Here is a 16,361-nt window from a genome sequence, read left to right as displayed (position 1 = left end):
TTATGCCCCCAAAAGAGCCATACAAAGAACAAGTTAACTAAGTCCAAAGAGTGAATAATTAGCACTTTGCTCCCGATTAATCCGACAATTAACTTTCGCCTGTGTCTCAAAACTCTCACTCTCTCGTGGGTCTTCAGTTGATTGGGAAATTGACTCAATTGGACTCCGAAAGTCAACAAAACAAATCACAGAGGAGACTATCTCAACCTTTCTTTTTATGCTGCTTTATGACGTCACGGGGGTGATGCGTCGACGTCATGATACGAACTTGAAAGGAAATCTACTGCCAGTGAGTATCGAAGGGAAATTTCGTTTTAATAATCGAGCCGGACCGGCTCAACTCGACCTCCTTCCGGTCTTCAACATCTCGTCTAATGAGGAAAATATATGCAAGACGCACCTACGTCGGATATGAATCCAGTTCGATCTTCAAGACGATTTCTTAAAATATCGACGGAAAGCTAGACTAAAGATAACCTTCAGGGTCTGCCAGTTTAACGGATAACTATTTTCGGGAAATTGTTTCCTGACTTTCCAGCGTTTTGATGACGAAAAAACTAATTAATTTATGGAAGACATTTGTCACGAGTTAAAAATAAGTTCAGATCGAGAAAAAAATAGCTTTCACTTTTGGTAAGACGGTAATTAATTCCCTAAATCACCAAAATACAAGAAAAAATTAACCAGTTTCATTGGAAATAATTTTTTATAAAAAAAATATTTTTTTTATAGTGAAATTTTCAGTAAAATAAATGAATCGATTTACGGAAGACGCCGTGCTGTTCCTCATGATGCTGGCTGGGGCGGTGCTTTTCTTTGTCGGCAAAAACGCATGGAACATCAGCAACCAACCGTCGTTTTCTCCATGTCTTTTTTAATTGTGTAAAGTATTCATCAAATCCCGTCGATTTCTCGGGCAAAATCATGTCAATTGCACATCTTTGTCGACTTTTTATGGATGACAGGGACGTAGGTTGCTTTCCCCGAACGGAAAAAGAGGGTTTTGCTCGCCACCTGAGCGATGCATCCATCTCCATACGTACGACATTATCTAGAAATGGATAATTATCTCCTCAATTGTTACGAACAACTCGCGAACAAACGAAACGATTTGAATAAGGAACAAATTGTGGAATTAAAATCGGAGCGCGGGTTAGCTTACGTGTTCTAGCGATTTGGCTATTTCATCATGGAGAAATCGATGAGATGGTTCTGTTGTAATCGACAAATATAAGATTATAATTGCTTAATCAATCCGAAAATCTATCATAAGAGATGAGTTTTCTCACACTCTTAACACTCTTGGACGACGGGTCTTAATGCTCTCCGTGTGTCTCGCGAGTTTCGCACATTTTAAGCGCACTCGCCGTAAACACAAGACTGATCTCGAATATTTTTATATGCTAAAAAGCAATGAGCCATTCCTATCGACCATGGACTTCAATTTCAATAAGTCGAAAACGGTCGTGGAAAATTTACTCTCTCCTTGTTTGCATCACTCGCCATTGTGTTGGCAAAAAAGTTCACTTTAGACTTTCCTAAGATGGGCTAGGTATCCTTGAAATTCAATTACGGGTCGGAATTCAAAGCAATCGAGGTTAATTTCAAACCATAATCAACAACAATTCAATCTATCTTTCCGAAAATCGTTCACGTGAACGCTAATCGTGTTACATAGGACAACCGACACCGACCGGACTTCCACGTCAGAGATTTCTGATGAAAAATTGGCCGGATGGACTTTATTAGAATATCATCAGAAGGTTTAGGACTACATTTTTGCCAAATTCAAAAGTTCATACGACTGAATTGGCGGCCGTATGATATGTTTAGGACCGTTTGGATAATTTTCTGGGTATAACTATACCTAATTTTTATGGATGCTGATGACATAGGTCGCTCAATGATGAAGCTAGCTCTAGGGGAATATAAGATCTTGGCGATGCTGTCGTGTCTTTGGCACGACAAAAATGGGAATTATTGGTAGGTGTAAGGTTTAAGCTAAGCTCAAATCACATCTCATTTCGGAATAAGAATGGTAGGAGTGACGACTTTCCATATACTTTTGGACAAGAATCCGCTAATAGTACGATGCTTGTGAGCTGTCTTGTACACTTGGAGTCGGCTCATATATTCAAGGATTATAAACAACATGTGTCTAAGCAGTTAGGTTAAAATACTTCTTTTACCATATAAGGAAAGGAAAAAAAAAGCCACAAAAAATCTCGAACTATGTCCATTATAACGTATTTACTCTGAACTTTTTCTGTGACATCAAAAATCTCAAATTATGCCCGTCGTGACATATTTATCCAAATTTTTTCTTCTAAGAAAAAAAAGACATCAAATTTGTACTTATGTGACACATTTATCCTCCGTCAACGTTCCATTAGATGATTTTTTAGACAAAACAATGCAATTTTTATTTCGCTTAAGCCACGTAGGGGGAGTTTGTTTTTCCGGCGTCCATGTATGCAGATTTTCAAATGTCCTCACCAACAAAATTTAACGGAAGGTAAATGTGTCATCTAAGTACAAGTTTGAGATTTTGATATCATGGAAAAAAAAGTCTTGGGTAAATATGTCATAGTGACTTTTGTTCGTTAAGTTAACATGGTCATTTTAGGGTGTGGAAAAAGAATCGACCGGATGGGAACCCCTGGATTGAACCGAACCGGTCGATCAATCCGGTTTCCAAGGGCGACAGTCCGATTCCTAGTTCCATAAAATTTTTTGAACCTATAATTGTTGGTCGCGTTTCGGATGGTGTCGGTCCGATTCCCGATTCCATAAAAAATTTTGAATGTGTAATTGTCCATCCAATTCCCGATTCCAAGGGTAAAACCACCAACCCGGACTAGACCGACTATTTTTTTTTTTATTTTAATTATATTTCTTAAAAATCTTTAAAGAAATCGTTTAAATTCTTAATTATTAGAAGCAGCTTTATACGTTTAAAATATGGATATGTGTTTTAAGCACATGCAAAAGGTTCTCTTGGACCGTTGTTGGTCCAGTTCTCGGCACCTCTGGTTTTTGCCTTCGGTTCGGGAAACCGGGAACCGATCCCGCCGGTCCAATTCGGTTCCCGATCCTTGGTGAGATCAAACCGGACCGGATTGTACAGAAATTGATCACCCCTACTCCATTCATCGAACACTAGCTCGGATCCCCCCCCCCTCTCTCTCTACATAATCGAACATGGGTTTTGTGGAAAAGCGGCGTACGGAATAATTATCGATTTAACCTAAATTCCGTATGCGTCCCCGCCTTCTTTTGATTTAACCTAAATTCAGTACCCTTGGCCTTGGCTGGCTGCCTGCCTTCTTTTGAAAGCAACAGATCCTTTTCCTTTTGTTACATAACCCGCGCCCTCCCAAGATTATTCTAGCCTTGATAATGTCTTCCCCCATATTCGGAGCAACCCGTTCTTGCTCGCGCTGCAATGCAATGCAATGCTTTTGCTCAAAGCAGCACCAGATTCTCCCCGCGGTTGACTTCCGTTTGGTCTTCCTTTTTTCCTCCTTTCCTTTTCTAAATTTATCTTCCGGTTGCCGCCCACACTTTTTTTTTTTTATTTTCCTTTTAAAAAATTTCAAGATTGCATTATCACAAGAACATATACATATACATATATATATTATTTTTTAAGGTTCGTGGGTCCCACTCCACCAATCCTTTCTTTCTCTCTCTCTCTCTACGTAGGTGTCAGATAAGCCACATGAATGCCCTTAATCTACTCCAGAAAGTTGGCAGCCGACATCATTAAAGAAATGGCTTCACGAGGACAAGGGGCCTGATTCCATTCCATTTCTCGTACGTTTGAATTTGATGAAACGGCGACTCGGCGACTCGCCCGTCACTCGTTTCCAACCAGACATTGGACGTCACTCCCTCTTTTAGTCAGCGGCCCAACGTTTATTCAAGTCGGGAAAAAGCTTCGTGTCGGAAACTGGGTGGGGGAGAAAGACAATCAATCAAAATCTTTTTAGCTTCCTCATGTTCATTTAAAATTTAGACGTCGTGCATGTCTCCAGCCTCAGCGTCGGACGTTGCGGGAGGTGGGAGCTAAGGGAGTAAGAGGGCCCTTATGGTGAGCTCGACTTGGATGCCCTGAATTTCGCGTCTAGATCGCGAACGTCTAGGCCGCCGAAAATGAACTGACGGATGCATGGAGTTTTTAGTCTGATGCGGGTTGAGTTGTGGGACGATTTGCATGCATCCCGCTAACTTTCGGTCGAATTAAAAATTTAAAGAGAGTAGCTTGTCACTAAAAACTAAAAGACGAGAGAGAATGAGACGGGACGTGTATAATGTAAGCTTAGAAAAAGAGGCGGTCGGAAGATATATATCAAAATCACTTAAGAAGTTTCATTCACAGTTAGAGTGCAATGTTTATGTGCAAAGTGGAACTTGGGTTTGTTTTGTGTATCAAGATAATAAATTAAAAAAAAGAAAGCTACGAATCCGTGTCTGAACCCCAGTAATTCTCAAGGGAAGCAATTTATACGTGCTGAATTAAGAAAAGAAATTGGAAAGTACATTTTACTCGGCGCAGTGAATCGAGTAATCTTAGACTTTTGACCTATGCGGGCGGCTCTAATTCAAAGCGATCTGCGCGCGATCCGCAATCCTTAAAATCGAAATTTTTTTCGATGTGTCGATCAATCACGCCAACTCTGAAAGGTTATATAGATCCTTAAAATAAAGAGACGTGGACCAGGCACATGCATGCACGCACGAGCCCAAGGAAGCTATGAATGAATGCGCAACTACACCGAAGCTGGCGCTCTTGGGGAGCCGTTCCGGGTTACTCTCAATGCATTGAAAATTGAATACGTCCATCAATGGACAGTCGGTCGATAGTCAAAACTTAAGCAGTTGACTTTCCGGAGATTGGACGACATGGCGTGGAGTCTCCCTAAAAGATCTTGGCCAACAAATATTTTCAGGGCAAAGCGCCCTTCCCATTTTTGGACAAGAATTCATTGTGGTCACGCCAACCTCCTCATCTCTAAGGGGCCAAAAAAAAAAAAAAAAAAAAGCCTTGCAAAGAAGCAGGACTACTGGTTTAGAGAGGGAGAGAGAGTCTTCGAAATCGACGTGTGAGGCGAGTCGAGCCCAGCACATGCGACGTACCACGGTCGGATGCTGTCTTATGGCCAAACACATTCTTGAATATGGCATCAGGGTCCACTTCATGACTCGAAACGTCGCTTTTGCATTCTTCTCGTCCATGTTGACGTCAATCTGAAAGGCCCGAATGTGCTTCGTACTATATATAGGAAGATGCCATATTCGAAATCAATTTAGAGAGTTCGCATGCTTTAGACCCGATTAATTGCCCTTACCAGGACCGTAAATTCTTGCTCGGGTCCGTTCGTGACTATAGAAACCGAAAACTTTGTGACTCGAAACGTTGTTTGTGTTCTTCTCGTCCGCGTCGATGTTAGTCTAAAAGGCCCGAGTGCTTCGCATTATAGGAAAAAGCCGTATTTAAACGTGAATTAGAGAGTCCGCGTGCTTTAGACCCCGATCGATTGCCGGCACTGGGACCGTAAATCCTTGCTCGGGTCCATCCGTGGTTAAAGCAACTGATGACCTCCGCATCAGATTGATCGGACTTAGGCAGGCGGGTGGACCGAAAAGGAAAATTTTTAGCTTCTTGAACGGAGAATAGGCCTAATCAAACGCTTTTCTACCCATGTCCTCATTGCTATATTCGCCAACTCCTATCATCCGTTCCAATCGATGCGGTCAAATGTACGCAGAATCTTTCGCGGGTAAAGATCCGATTCGACTGGGGGAGATTCTTTCCAAGGATACGTACGATGCATACTTGCGGTTCTTCTCTCGAACAGTTGTTTAGGAACTAACCGTGATGCCGAACCTGTGCTGGTGGTGGTGGTGGTGGAGGTGGTGGTGCATGGAGAGTGGGGACTGGTTTGCCACTCAAAGGAGGTGGTGGGGTTGATGGGTGCATTTGCCTGCTGCGGTACTCTGTTTAAATGCGACGAGTGCCCACTACCCACTTTAACTCAAACCCCGACTGCTTTAGCCTTTTAACCATTTGGGCGCGCCCTGTTTCTCTCGAAGGCGTTCCTCTCCTGTCGCGTGTTTCTGTGCCAGGAAAAGATGCTGCAGAAGCAGCGAGGAATTCGAACCTAAGTCAGCGTCGTTAATACACGAGTTTGTCAGTTCACCTAGGTAGAATCTAGACCGGCATTCGTTAGTAAATCGCGGAAGGGACGGCGTTCCAGAGACGCAGGACTCAGTTCTCATGAAACGAAACGACCTAGTAAAACCACGTAGAACTTTTACCGGCGCTGCTCTCTTTTCTCGTGCATTTACTAGGTGTTAGTGCTACCATGTGTTCGAAAGATTTCAACCAGCATCCCCATGATTTCCTGCATTTTGTCCCGAACGAACCGACGGCAATTATGTTAGCCGCTCAGAGGGAGAAAAAACAGAGTTCCTGCGAGAAGAAAAGGACATGGCTGTCCTTTTGGGCGTAGACAAACAGGGGATCTAGAGCAAAGAGCAAGCCGCATGAGGGCTGATAGTCATGGGATCTGATCTCTCTGATTAATCAAAACTCTCTCAGAGTGACATAATATCACCTGCATTCCGCACCAGGCACCGTGCAACACCCAACCTCCCAATAGTAGTATAAAAAAAAAAAAAAAAAGAGCACATCGGATCAGATCTCTCAAGATCCTAACTTCAATATGGACCACCAGTTTTCTCGCCGCGACGTTCGATCGAAATCAGACGGCTGCTAACACTGACACATTCAATTCCGCAGCAAAGCAACAACAAAATGGATGGGACCATCTCCATGTCAAAGTGGGGTCATGGCTTCTGATGTACGATCAAATCCAATGGCAAATGCTAATAGCAGCCTACGTCCGTGCTTGCGAGTTTGCTTCCGCCAGCTACCCATTTTTGTACATGATCGGTTCTTTATGGGGTAAGCCGCGGATCTTTAGGACCACCCTATAATTGGAGCTCTGGGGGTTGAAACCAAGCAGGGTGGTCCAAAATTTGAACAGTAATCATCATCACGAGAGCGAGAGGAGAGGGAAGTGCTGGGGTGGGACTGACAGTCACTTTTGTACAACTCAATTACTGAGGCACGAATGAATTACATCGCGATTCCCACCGAGAAATCCAACGAGTCCGACCTTTACTGAAATTTTCTACATCTACAAAACAAACAAGTAGGCTGACTGCATCTCTTGCTGGGCCAAGAACTTGAGCAACCGCAGGAGTGACCACGACCAAAAGATTAGCCCAGATTCATTACTCGTGAAGTTGATAGTTCAGCCCAAAGTTGTTGGGGCCGACGTGGTCCGGCACTTCCCAGCTACTCATTGCCCTAGGCTGTGAACTTGAGTATAAAACTGGTCCGCAACTCATTGGTTTTAGATTGAATATGGCAATTTTGATCTCTCAGGGTGAAGTACGATAATACACTCGCCAGCACTAACTACGATATGTTCTTTCGGTGATCGAGCTGCGACTGTGCTTATTTAGTTCATGACCGAGTTTAGAAGGGCCTCAACATTGTCCCCTAGCAGCATCAGGATCAAATATCGCAGAGCAGTGGAAATTGGTAGAGAATTTAAGTCACTGTGAGGATGGAACAGAACGCATACAACAGTCAAATGGAAGAAACCGGTCTGACCAAAAAGGTCCTAATTTCTCTTGCCATTGATTTATCAGTGTTGAGATTGTGAGTTGGTAAACAACAGGTGTAGTGTCTTGTGCTGTGTGTGCATACAATTGGCTTGTTAGTTGTCAATTCTTCCGACGTCTTATGATAGAGAACAACAGCAGCAGAGGCTAGACGAAATGTTCAGTTGGATATTCATGCTCATGTCCATTGTAATCGTAGTACAATCTCTCCCCCTTCGATATGTCTCTGTTAGCAACCAGTAGAACCCGGCACTCACCATCAACATCGAATCTCACGCACTTGAGGTTTTGCTTCTTTTTCCCTTCCCTGCATCGAAATAGAGATCTTAATAGAGTATTGATGCTGCAAGAAATATATTGCCTACCAGTAATGGACTTACGGAGTATGGTTGTTAATGCCATTGATGAATCGAGCTATGTTGGCGCGCTTATCTGGGCAGATGACAAGGCTTCTTGAAGGATTTGAAGCAGAAAGCAGCGTCATCATACTATCCCCATCGTCATGTTCCCGATTCTTTAAGAAATCCACATCACCGGTGTACTCTGTTATGATTGTTAGATCCTTGATGAACCTATCGGCCTCGACAGTAAACCTGAGATTTAATTTAAGTATTCTGGTATTAGCAGCAAGCATCAACAAAAACTACCACATGGAAAGGAACAGCCGTCAAATTGAAGTGAATGGAAGTAAGTATGCTCTCACCCCTCTTGAGGATCGAACACAACCATGAGCGGAGGCCATTCCCCCCTTTCCATCATGCTCTTACACAAATTCAAGGTTTCAACATCTTCTTTTGGCAAGACCTGGAATGTGCAAGCTTTTTAATATGGATTGCCGACCACAAAAGTCCTCTAAGCATTGTGAAAATAAAAGCAATGCAACATAAAACCCACATAGCATAATCTCTTGAAGACAAATTCTCCAGTATGTCCAGAAGTTCAACAATTGTTGACCCAGAAGGAATATTGCACAGATAATGCTTAAAAGCAGCCAAGGATTTGTCAACTTGCTTTGTATAGTATTTCCCTTGGTTTATTGGGAAAAGGTTTCATTGCTGATCAGCAACACAATTCAGGTTTCTTGTCTGGCGTTAGGTTATGAAGACTCGCATTGCATGATTGCATCATATCTCTTCCTGAAATCGCTAGTGAATGACTTACCTGCATCCCTCCTTGTTCAAATGCTGCTCGGTTGGCAGATCTCTGCGCTATGCCAGGCATGTAAGTAAGCTCATTACTGAACTCTGCTCCAGTAGCTGTTAATGCCGTTGCCAGTGACGCCATTTGTTTCAATCTCCTAATAGGATCCTCACTCGGATTGAATGGAAGCAATTTCCTCTTTTTCTTCGACACCACTAAGCTGCTGCTTCGCTTGCGCTTCTTGTGGGTGTCTTAAAAGCAAAAACAAGAAGATGCCAAAATTTCAGTGAATCACATGACAGGAGGGCGCCAGTGCGTGTGGAAGAACCCAAAGCGAGATGTAAACATCTGCTTACCGTGAATTGACTTTTGGCTTGTTTCCTTTGTCGTCTGGATGCGAAAGAAGTCGATAATTTTGGTTTGAACAAGAGGAAAGGCTGCATAACAACAATTATATCAGAAACGCACAAGGTCTGCAAAAGAGATTGATGGCAATGAATGAGCATAGATCATTTTGAGGAGGAAGAGAAGCCTGCTACATAACCCGTGAATTATTCATTTCCAGTCATTCATAGAGCCTACAGGAAGACTAAAGAGAACCAAATTGCCCTAACGTAATGCATCCACGTCTTTTTTCAGTTGTCATTCTAGCGGTACAATGGTTGAAAATCGCAAGAGGACAATCACATAGGTTCAATTCAGGGTCCACTAAAGAGATCGTATTAGGGGCATCTCATCGGTTCTTAGCTAACAACAAGTAAAGAGAACCATCAGTCGATCTATCTATCAATATGATCACCTAGGTGATTGAAAAGGCAAAATGTGCATCACATCCAGCATGAATTTACATGAGCAAGATTTTGATAAAATACTCATCAAATCCGCGAGAGCTAAGTAAACAATTTCATGAATTTGATACGAGCGAGAATCGCCTGACATCAACTCCAGAGAACACAGACCTCAAGAAGCCAGCCAGTCAGCCAGGCAAACCCATATCGAAACGACCAACAAAGACCAACCCTGAATCAGATCAAACAACAAAAATCGAGCTACAGCAACGAAAGCCAAGAACATACATTCGAGCTGTTTGCGCTTGGTGCACGGGGGACAAAACCACGACCCTTTAGGCACGGACACGAGGACCGGCCGGAGGCAGAACAGGTGGTACCCTCGATCGCAGTTATCGCACAGGAGCAACTCGTCGCCGGAATCTCCCGACCCACATTTCTCGCACCGCACGTCGCCGTAGCAGTCGTCGCCGTCGCTGCTATCCGTGTCGTCGTCCTCGAACGGGGGTCGAGAGAGCGGCTTCGGCGCTCGAGTCCTGCGACCCAGAAGCGTCTTGGTCTTCGTCGTCGAGGGAGACATGGTGGCGGTGAGTTGAACGCGAGCGAGCCAGCGAGAGAGAGGGGGAGAGTGGTGGCCGTACAGGGGGCAGGGGTCGAGGGTACGTGCGTCATTTAAGTCCGCGAGGTTTCGCGCGGAAATTGTTGTTTTGGCGCCACTTTGCTGAATTCGGTAATAACGAGCGGACGAGTGGCGCCAATGCCCAGTCATTCGGGCTCGCGGGTCGACCCGGGCCGCCCGCTCAGCCCATTGGGACTGTAACTCTTCCTTTCCTTCTACGCCTTAGCTTGGGCCCATTTGATTGGTATAACTATAACCTTTCCATTTATCATATTGTAGTTATTTTTCGACCAAAAAGAAAATTGTAGTTATTTTGCGTGCTAATTATAATGATTATGGAGATTGGAGATGATTTGTAAATAGCTGGCTTGAAGTGGGTCCAAGTCGGGTCAAGCATGGGTTAGTAAAATTGTATTGTATTAAATGAATCAATTTAGGTCGAACCACTTTCGATCCGACACAACCCGCTCATTTAACGGGCAATGTGACGATGGCTCTTTAATTTGTCCTCAAATGATGACCCAACTAATTCAGTTAAAAGTCAATTTTCTACTTAAACTGCGCATATAATATTCCATAGCCCTTTCAAGTTTCTTGTCGAAATCAAATTCAATCGGATCCGCCCATTTGACAAGCTTGAGACAGGTCTAGGTTAGTTAAAGTACATGTCAGCAAATTTGCATTGCATTATATGGGTCAAGCTGGTTAGATTGCCTCCGATTCGACCCGATCCGACCCATCCATTTAATAGGCCTGTATAATGATGGATCTTTAGTTCGGGCTCAAACGATGGCCCAACTAATTCAATTCAACATAGGATCTCTACTTGAACGTGTACCGTTGTACGGAACATTTCATCGCTCTTTCGGCTTTCTTCTCCCGATGGATTCCGAACCCCGAGTGCCCCTCAAAATTCACCTCGTCTCGACTCCCGACTCGCCTGAGTTCGCTCGCTTCACTCGGGCCCTGACTCGCTCCTCCGTCATCGGCCTCGACGCCGAATGGAAGCCCGCGCGCGCCCCCCACCCCGAGTCCAACTTCCCCACCGTTACGCTCCTCCAGCTCGCTTGTCGACCAGCTCTCCGGGCCGCCGCCTTGGAAGAGCCCGCGGTGTTCCTTCTTGATCTGTCGTCGATTCCCTTGCCTTCGGTGTGGGAGCTCCTGAGGGATGTCTTCGCGTCTCCCGACGTCTTGAAGCTCGGGTTCAGATTCAAGCAGGATTTGATTTTCCTGTCCTCCACTTTCTGCTCTCAAGGATGTGATCCTGGATTCGATAGGGTAAGCGTTGGAACTGGACCTTTTCGAAATCGGAGCTCGGGAGGATTTTCGGGTCTTCTTACGTTGTTATACATTGCAAAATGTCAGAGGAGGATATATTTTTGTTGATTATGTCGTGTTCAATTACAATTTGCTGAAGAACCGTGGAAGATTGCTATGGGTCTTCTTAGTTGATAAATTTTATTACACAATTGGTCAGTTGCGAACAGGTTAATTTTGAATATTCCGCATCAGTAGGGGCATCACTCATCCGTAGCTCTTACTGGTGAGAGAAGTAAAGTCCGTTCTTGTTCTGGGAGACAAAAGCAAGATGTTTGAACTCCATCTAGCTTATTATGTTTTGCAGGATATTTTGGTCACAATGCTGTACGTGATTGGAGTAGAAAGTAATGTAGCCCAGTATTCTTCATGTCAAATTTGCGCTTGCGCGTGCATTTATATTGCAGACACTGCTCAAGACTTTTATGGTGAACAGGGTTGGCTCGCTCACTATTTTAGAATTAATTGTAAAAATTGCCGGGGTTTCCTTCTTTTTCCTCACAATGGGATGATAACTTACTTCTTGAAAATCTCTTGGGCCTGTTTCAGGTGTTAGGTTGGAGGATTATCAAATGTTGATTTTTCACTTTTTGCTTTGATTTATATTTAAGCGTTGGACAGGTGGAACCCTACATTGATATTATGGGCGTGCATAATATTCTGCGACAAAAGCAATCAGGAAGGAAGACGGCTAATGTTTCGAAGAGTCTGGCTGCTATCTGTGAAGAACTTTTGGGTTATTCTCTTTCAAAGGTTTGCTCGTAGATTCTATATTTGAACTTCTGTAGGAGGATTGACTCTATTATTAGTGGACTCTGAGTGAGAAGATGAATATGATGTGCATGTCATTTGGTGTTGAGCAGCACCTACTTGTAGAACTTAATCAACCCAAGCAAAATGGTCTATTTTTTTAAGCATTTCCTTATGCTATTATAAGAAATATGAAAACATTTCATATTGCTCCTATGTAGAGATTTCATGTTGTTACATAACTCTGTAGCATACTGAAGTGGTCACGATGATTCCTTATATGTGTAATTGGAGGTAATTTAGATGAAGTGAGGGTTGCTCTATGGTATTCAGTTGCTGTTTCTGCAAAATTCTTTTAATAAGATCATAATGTGATTAATCTCTTTAGGAACTTCAATGTAGTGATTGGTCACAACGTCCTCTTACGGAAGAGCAGAAAGAATATGCAGCAAGAGATGCGCTCTGCTTGCTTGAAATTTTCAGTGTCTTTCAGGCCAAGATTATCAATAAAGGTTGTACTGCTGGAACTTCCTAAATCCCTCGAGATATCTTTGACATTCATAATGCAAAGAAAATTCTTTGATCACCTGGAATACGTCACATGGCTTTGCAATTATTTTTCTTTATTCTGACTTTGTTTCATTCGGGCTCTTAAAATTGAATCTGCCAAAACTATTCGTTTCCCTTCACCTGTTGTGGAGATAGGGTCAGAAAGGGATGTGCGTTTTAGTTTTGGAAGACTGAGGACTGTGACGGTTGTCATCTCTTCAGTAAAATGTCCCTTTACTTGCAGCATCTTCTTCAGTATGAAGCCTTGTGCCTTAGCATTTCTGCTTTCTGCATGTCACAGTTTTAAGTGATGGGATTTTCTATCCTGATTGTTTTTTTTTTTTTTGTTGTAGGTAAATGTTTAAATGGTCATGTGGTCCTGCATTCTGACCACATGAATCTTGGATTGAAAGAAGTTCTTAAAGAACCCGATACATGTAGTGCAATTCTGAGGATTAAATCTTTTGAAGCTTTACACATCGTGCGGACCACTGCAGCTGAATTTCCTCACGGGATAGTCACAGCAGATGAGGCATCTTTTAGGCCCTCATTTCGAAGTACTGAACCCATGGACGAGGCACTTCTGCTTGTTGTGAGAAAATTTGGGGAAAAGATTTCCCTAAAAGAATCTGATCGAAGACCTAAAGCCTCCAAAAAGAAAGGTAGAAAAAGATCTTCATTAAATTCTGCTTCTAAAGAGAAGAGGGAAACTTTTGATGAATGGCAAGGGCCAGCGCCATGGGATATTTCAACGGATGGTGATGGATGCCCCAAGTTTCTGTGTGATGTAATGGTAAGCATTTTCTCTTATGCTTGAAGTTTCTGCCAATGGAAAATATTAATTACCCCATGAAGAACATGATCTAAGACATGGCTAAATGTCATGACTCAAAGCAGCATTCTATTGTACCTTCCGTATTGAAGTGTTCAATGTCATTTCTTGAACTGCAGATTCCCTGTCAGTGTAATGCAGGACTTAAATTCTTTTTGTCTTTTCTCATAGAAGAAAACTGCTTCTCAGGTTGAAGGCTTGGCAAAACATCTTCGATGTGTTGGGATAGATGCTGCCATCCCTCATTCGAAGAAACCAGAGGCCAGGTTCTTCTCTCGCATGTGACTTTTCTGCCCCGTGTGTGCGCTCCCAATTGCTCTCTTGCATGTGACTTGACAAAACTTCTTTTGGGAGAAATGACATTATCTTCTACTATTGCAGGGAGCTGATTGCACAAGCACATAAAGAGAAGAGAGTTCTTCTTACACGAGATGCTAAGTTGTTGAGACATGAATATTTGTTGCAAAATCAAATATATAGGGTGAAAAGTCTATTGAAAAATGAGCAGCTGTTGGAGGTATGCATGCGGGAATTTCAATGCCAATGTAGTCAGATAGAACCAATTGATTTGGCACTTATCATACGGATATTCCCGAATGGACCAATCAATTGTCCTGGTGTGTTAAGATTTATCTTCATAAGGTCAAGACGTGCTGATCTTAAGAATGTTCTGCAGGTAATAGAAGCTTTCCAATTGGTTATTTCCGAGGATGATTTGATGTCTAGGTGCACCAAATGCAATGGGAGGTTCATTCAGAAGCCCCTATCAACTGAAGAAGCTGTGGAAGCGGCAAAAGGTTTCCAAAGAATTCCAAGCTGCCTGTTTGACAAGAATTTGGAATTTTGGCAGTGCATGGACTGTAACCAACTATATTGGGAGGTATGATTTGGGTCTGCCCATTCTTTTCCTGTTTCTTTGGTTTATTTGTTTCAGATCTCGATTTTCTCATATTGTGTGTTGCGAGTCCTGTTGAAAAGGAACCTGCTTCGGTCAACCGTGCTTCTAAGAAGTTGAAAACTCTTCACATGTTATATTCAACTCCCCATGCTTGAATCACTAGAATTGTATTTCTACATCTAAACCCTGGAATTACTTATGTATCACCGTTGCAGGGAACTCAGTACCAAAACGCAGTTCAGAAGTTTATTGACGTTTGCAAGTTGAACGAGTAGAAGGGGCTAGTTCCAAACTCAATCCATCTTGGAATGCAAATGTAGCACGTTCCTCCCTTTGAATGTCATCGTCATGTATCGTATGCTTGTTTTTTTTTTGGTCGAATATCATATGCTTGTTTATTCATCAAGAAACCGAGTTGATCTCCAGTTCCAGGTAATGTCTATGGTTCTGTACAATATTCATTTGTCCCGTGAAATGAGAGGCCCCCTCGTTGATGGGGACACCACGGACTAACGTTTGCAGTTCCAAGGATGTTTCGACCCGACCGTAATGTCGTGTTGGGGCCCGCCTCGATGGTGATTTTCGTTTAGTGCGTCACCTGGGTACGTATTAGTTGACAACCCCACGCCAAAATGAGAAGTACGATTAACGCAATTCTGGTTTGGGTTCGGTGGCCGTGTTCTCCCCGCGAGGAATTTGCCTTGGTCTAGTTTGAGGGGTATACGTGTGCGCAACCCACAAAAACTAGAGTCGGATCCAATGGACGAACCAGCTTTCCGAGATTTGAGTATTGGTTGGAGAGTTTGTCCCCCCAGGCATGATGAAGTTCTTTGTGCCAAGAGCTAAGTTAGCAACTAACTAGATTTTCCTTTCTGAATTTTCGTGTCGGAATAGATCGTGTGAAATACCTGTTCTCCAGCACAAGTTTGCCTACGTTTCGGTCCTTCGGATGCTCAGTCGAAGCCTGTCAGAGCGGAAGGCCAGTCACAATTCCGAGCCGCGCCGTCACTGCAACTCAACTGAGACTGCTCTGGGGCTCTGCCGCTGTCAATTGGCGCACCTCGAAGCTTTGCAATGCCTAGGCTCGCTCGCTCTCTCTCTCTCTCTCTCTCTCAAAATAATAAATGATTAACTAGATGTTGACATAAAGTTTTGTCTTTTCTCCGGATGAAAATGACACAAATAATCTTAATTTTAATCTAATATGATTATACTCCGTGAATTTTTTATATGTGTTCAATTTAGTTTTTAGACTATATGAAAATGTTCAATACTGTATTTTCATTAATTCAAGTTTAGGGATAATATTGAACATTTGATATAATTCAGAAACTAGATTGAAATAAAACAATGGTTTGTGGACTATAGTGAACAATTTAAAAGTTCAATGATAATATTGCACGTTGAAATAGAGTTATAGACAACATTAGATAAATTAAATCGGGTTTTGAGTCACACTGGCTGGCCCTTCTTTAGATCCACTCTACTAGCTTGCTCTTGTATTAGGTCAGTACAATTGACAATCGAACTTATTCAGTCATGCAAATTTAATAAATCGTTTGTTACCAATCCTAAGAAAAAACCACATAGATCAAGACATTTGTATCTGTGGTGATTTATTACATAAGAGGTTGCTGTTCGATGGAATTTCACTTGGATTTAATGTTACGAAGCAGTGTCCGTGTTGATTAACTCTAAGTAGAGAAAGATTAAGAGACTCGAAATTGAAATCTTAATCACAGCAGCGTCGAGGCCTATGGACACTTCTAT

At 42.8% G+C, this 16,361-nt stretch overlaps 2 protein-coding genes and 1 long non-coding RNA gene across 3 annotated transcripts; 2 read left to right on the top strand and 1 right to left on the bottom strand.

Moving 5' to 3' along the window:
• Window positions 1-7,669: 7,669 nt before the first annotated feature.
• Window positions 7,670-10,308, bottom strand: LOC115742249 (histone-lysine N-methyltransferase ATXR6). Its single transcript, XM_030676412.2, has 6 exons — window positions 9,915-10,308; window positions 9,195-9,275; window positions 8,860-9,089; window positions 8,402-8,502; window positions 8,079-8,291; window positions 7,670-8,005 (listed from the first exon to the last, which is right to left on the bottom strand). The coding sequence occupies exons 1-6, from the start codon at window positions 10,204-10,206 to the stop codon at window positions 7,846-7,848; spliced, it is 1,077 nt and encodes a 358-aa protein (XP_030532272.1). The 5' UTR covers window positions 10,207-10,308; the 3' UTR covers window positions 7,670-7,845.
• Window positions 9,285-10,248, top strand: LOC115742252. The gene is made up of 3 exons (XR_004015541.1): window positions 9,285-9,813; window positions 9,908-10,083; window positions 10,238-10,248. It is a non-coding gene; the product is annotated as an uncharacterized LOC115742252 (long non-coding RNA).
• Window positions 10,309-11,093: 785 nt separating the features above from the next.
• Window positions 11,094-15,132, top strand: LOC115742248 (exonuclease mut-7 homolog). Its single transcript, XM_048270970.1, has 9 exons — window positions 11,094-11,523; window positions 12,184-12,315; window positions 12,701-12,824; window positions 13,215-13,654; window positions 13,883-13,959; window positions 14,075-14,210; window positions 14,370-14,573; window positions 14,807-14,958; window positions 14,989-15,132. The coding sequence occupies exons 1-8, from the start codon at window positions 11,128-11,130 to the stop codon at window positions 14,864-14,866; spliced, it is 1,569 nt and encodes a 522-aa protein (XP_048126927.1). The 5' UTR covers window positions 11,094-11,127; the 3' UTR covers window positions 14,867-14,958; window positions 14,989-15,132.
• Window positions 15,133-16,361: the final 1,229 nt, after the last annotated feature.

Source organism: Rhodamnia argentea, chromosome 10, assembly GCF_020921035.1.
Source record: "Rhodamnia argentea isolate NSW1041297 chromosome 10, ASM2092103v1, whole genome shotgun sequence".
Classification (NCBI taxonomy): Eukaryota; Viridiplantae; Streptophyta; class Magnoliopsida; order Myrtales; family Myrtaceae; genus Rhodamnia; species Rhodamnia argentea.
This window is presented reverse-complemented; position numbering and strand designations above follow the sequence as displayed.

What these genes read in the sequence shown, in the direction of transcription:
- LOC115742249 (XM_030676412.2), bottom strand. Translation starts at nt 10,206, where the DNA reads ATGTCTCCCTCGACGACGAAGACCAAGACGCTTCTGGGTCGCAGGACT. An exon ending in AAGCCAAAAGTCAATTCACG is followed by an intron (nt 9,090 to 9,194) that starts GTAAGCAGATGT and finishes TTTGCTTTTAAG; the next exon opens with ACACCCACAAGAAGCGCAAG. An exon ending in TTGAACAAGGAGGGATGCAG is followed by an intron (nt 8,503 to 8,859) that starts GTAAGTCATTCA and finishes TGCACATTCCAG; the next exon opens with GTCTTGCCAAAAGAAGATGT.
- LOC115742248 (XM_048270970.1), top strand. Translation starts at nt 11,128, where the DNA reads ATGGATTCCGAACCCCGAGTGCCCCTCAAAATTCACCTCGTCTCGACT. An exon ending in TGGGTTATTCTCTTTCAAAG is followed by an intron (nt 12,316 to 12,700) that starts GTTTGCTCGTAG and finishes TAATCTCTTTAG; the next exon opens with GAACTTCAATGTAGTGATTG. An exon ending in GGCCAAGATTATCAATAAAG is followed by an intron (nt 12,825 to 13,214) that starts GTTGTACTGCTG and finishes TTTTTGTTGTAG; the next exon opens with GTAAATGTTTAAATGGTCAT.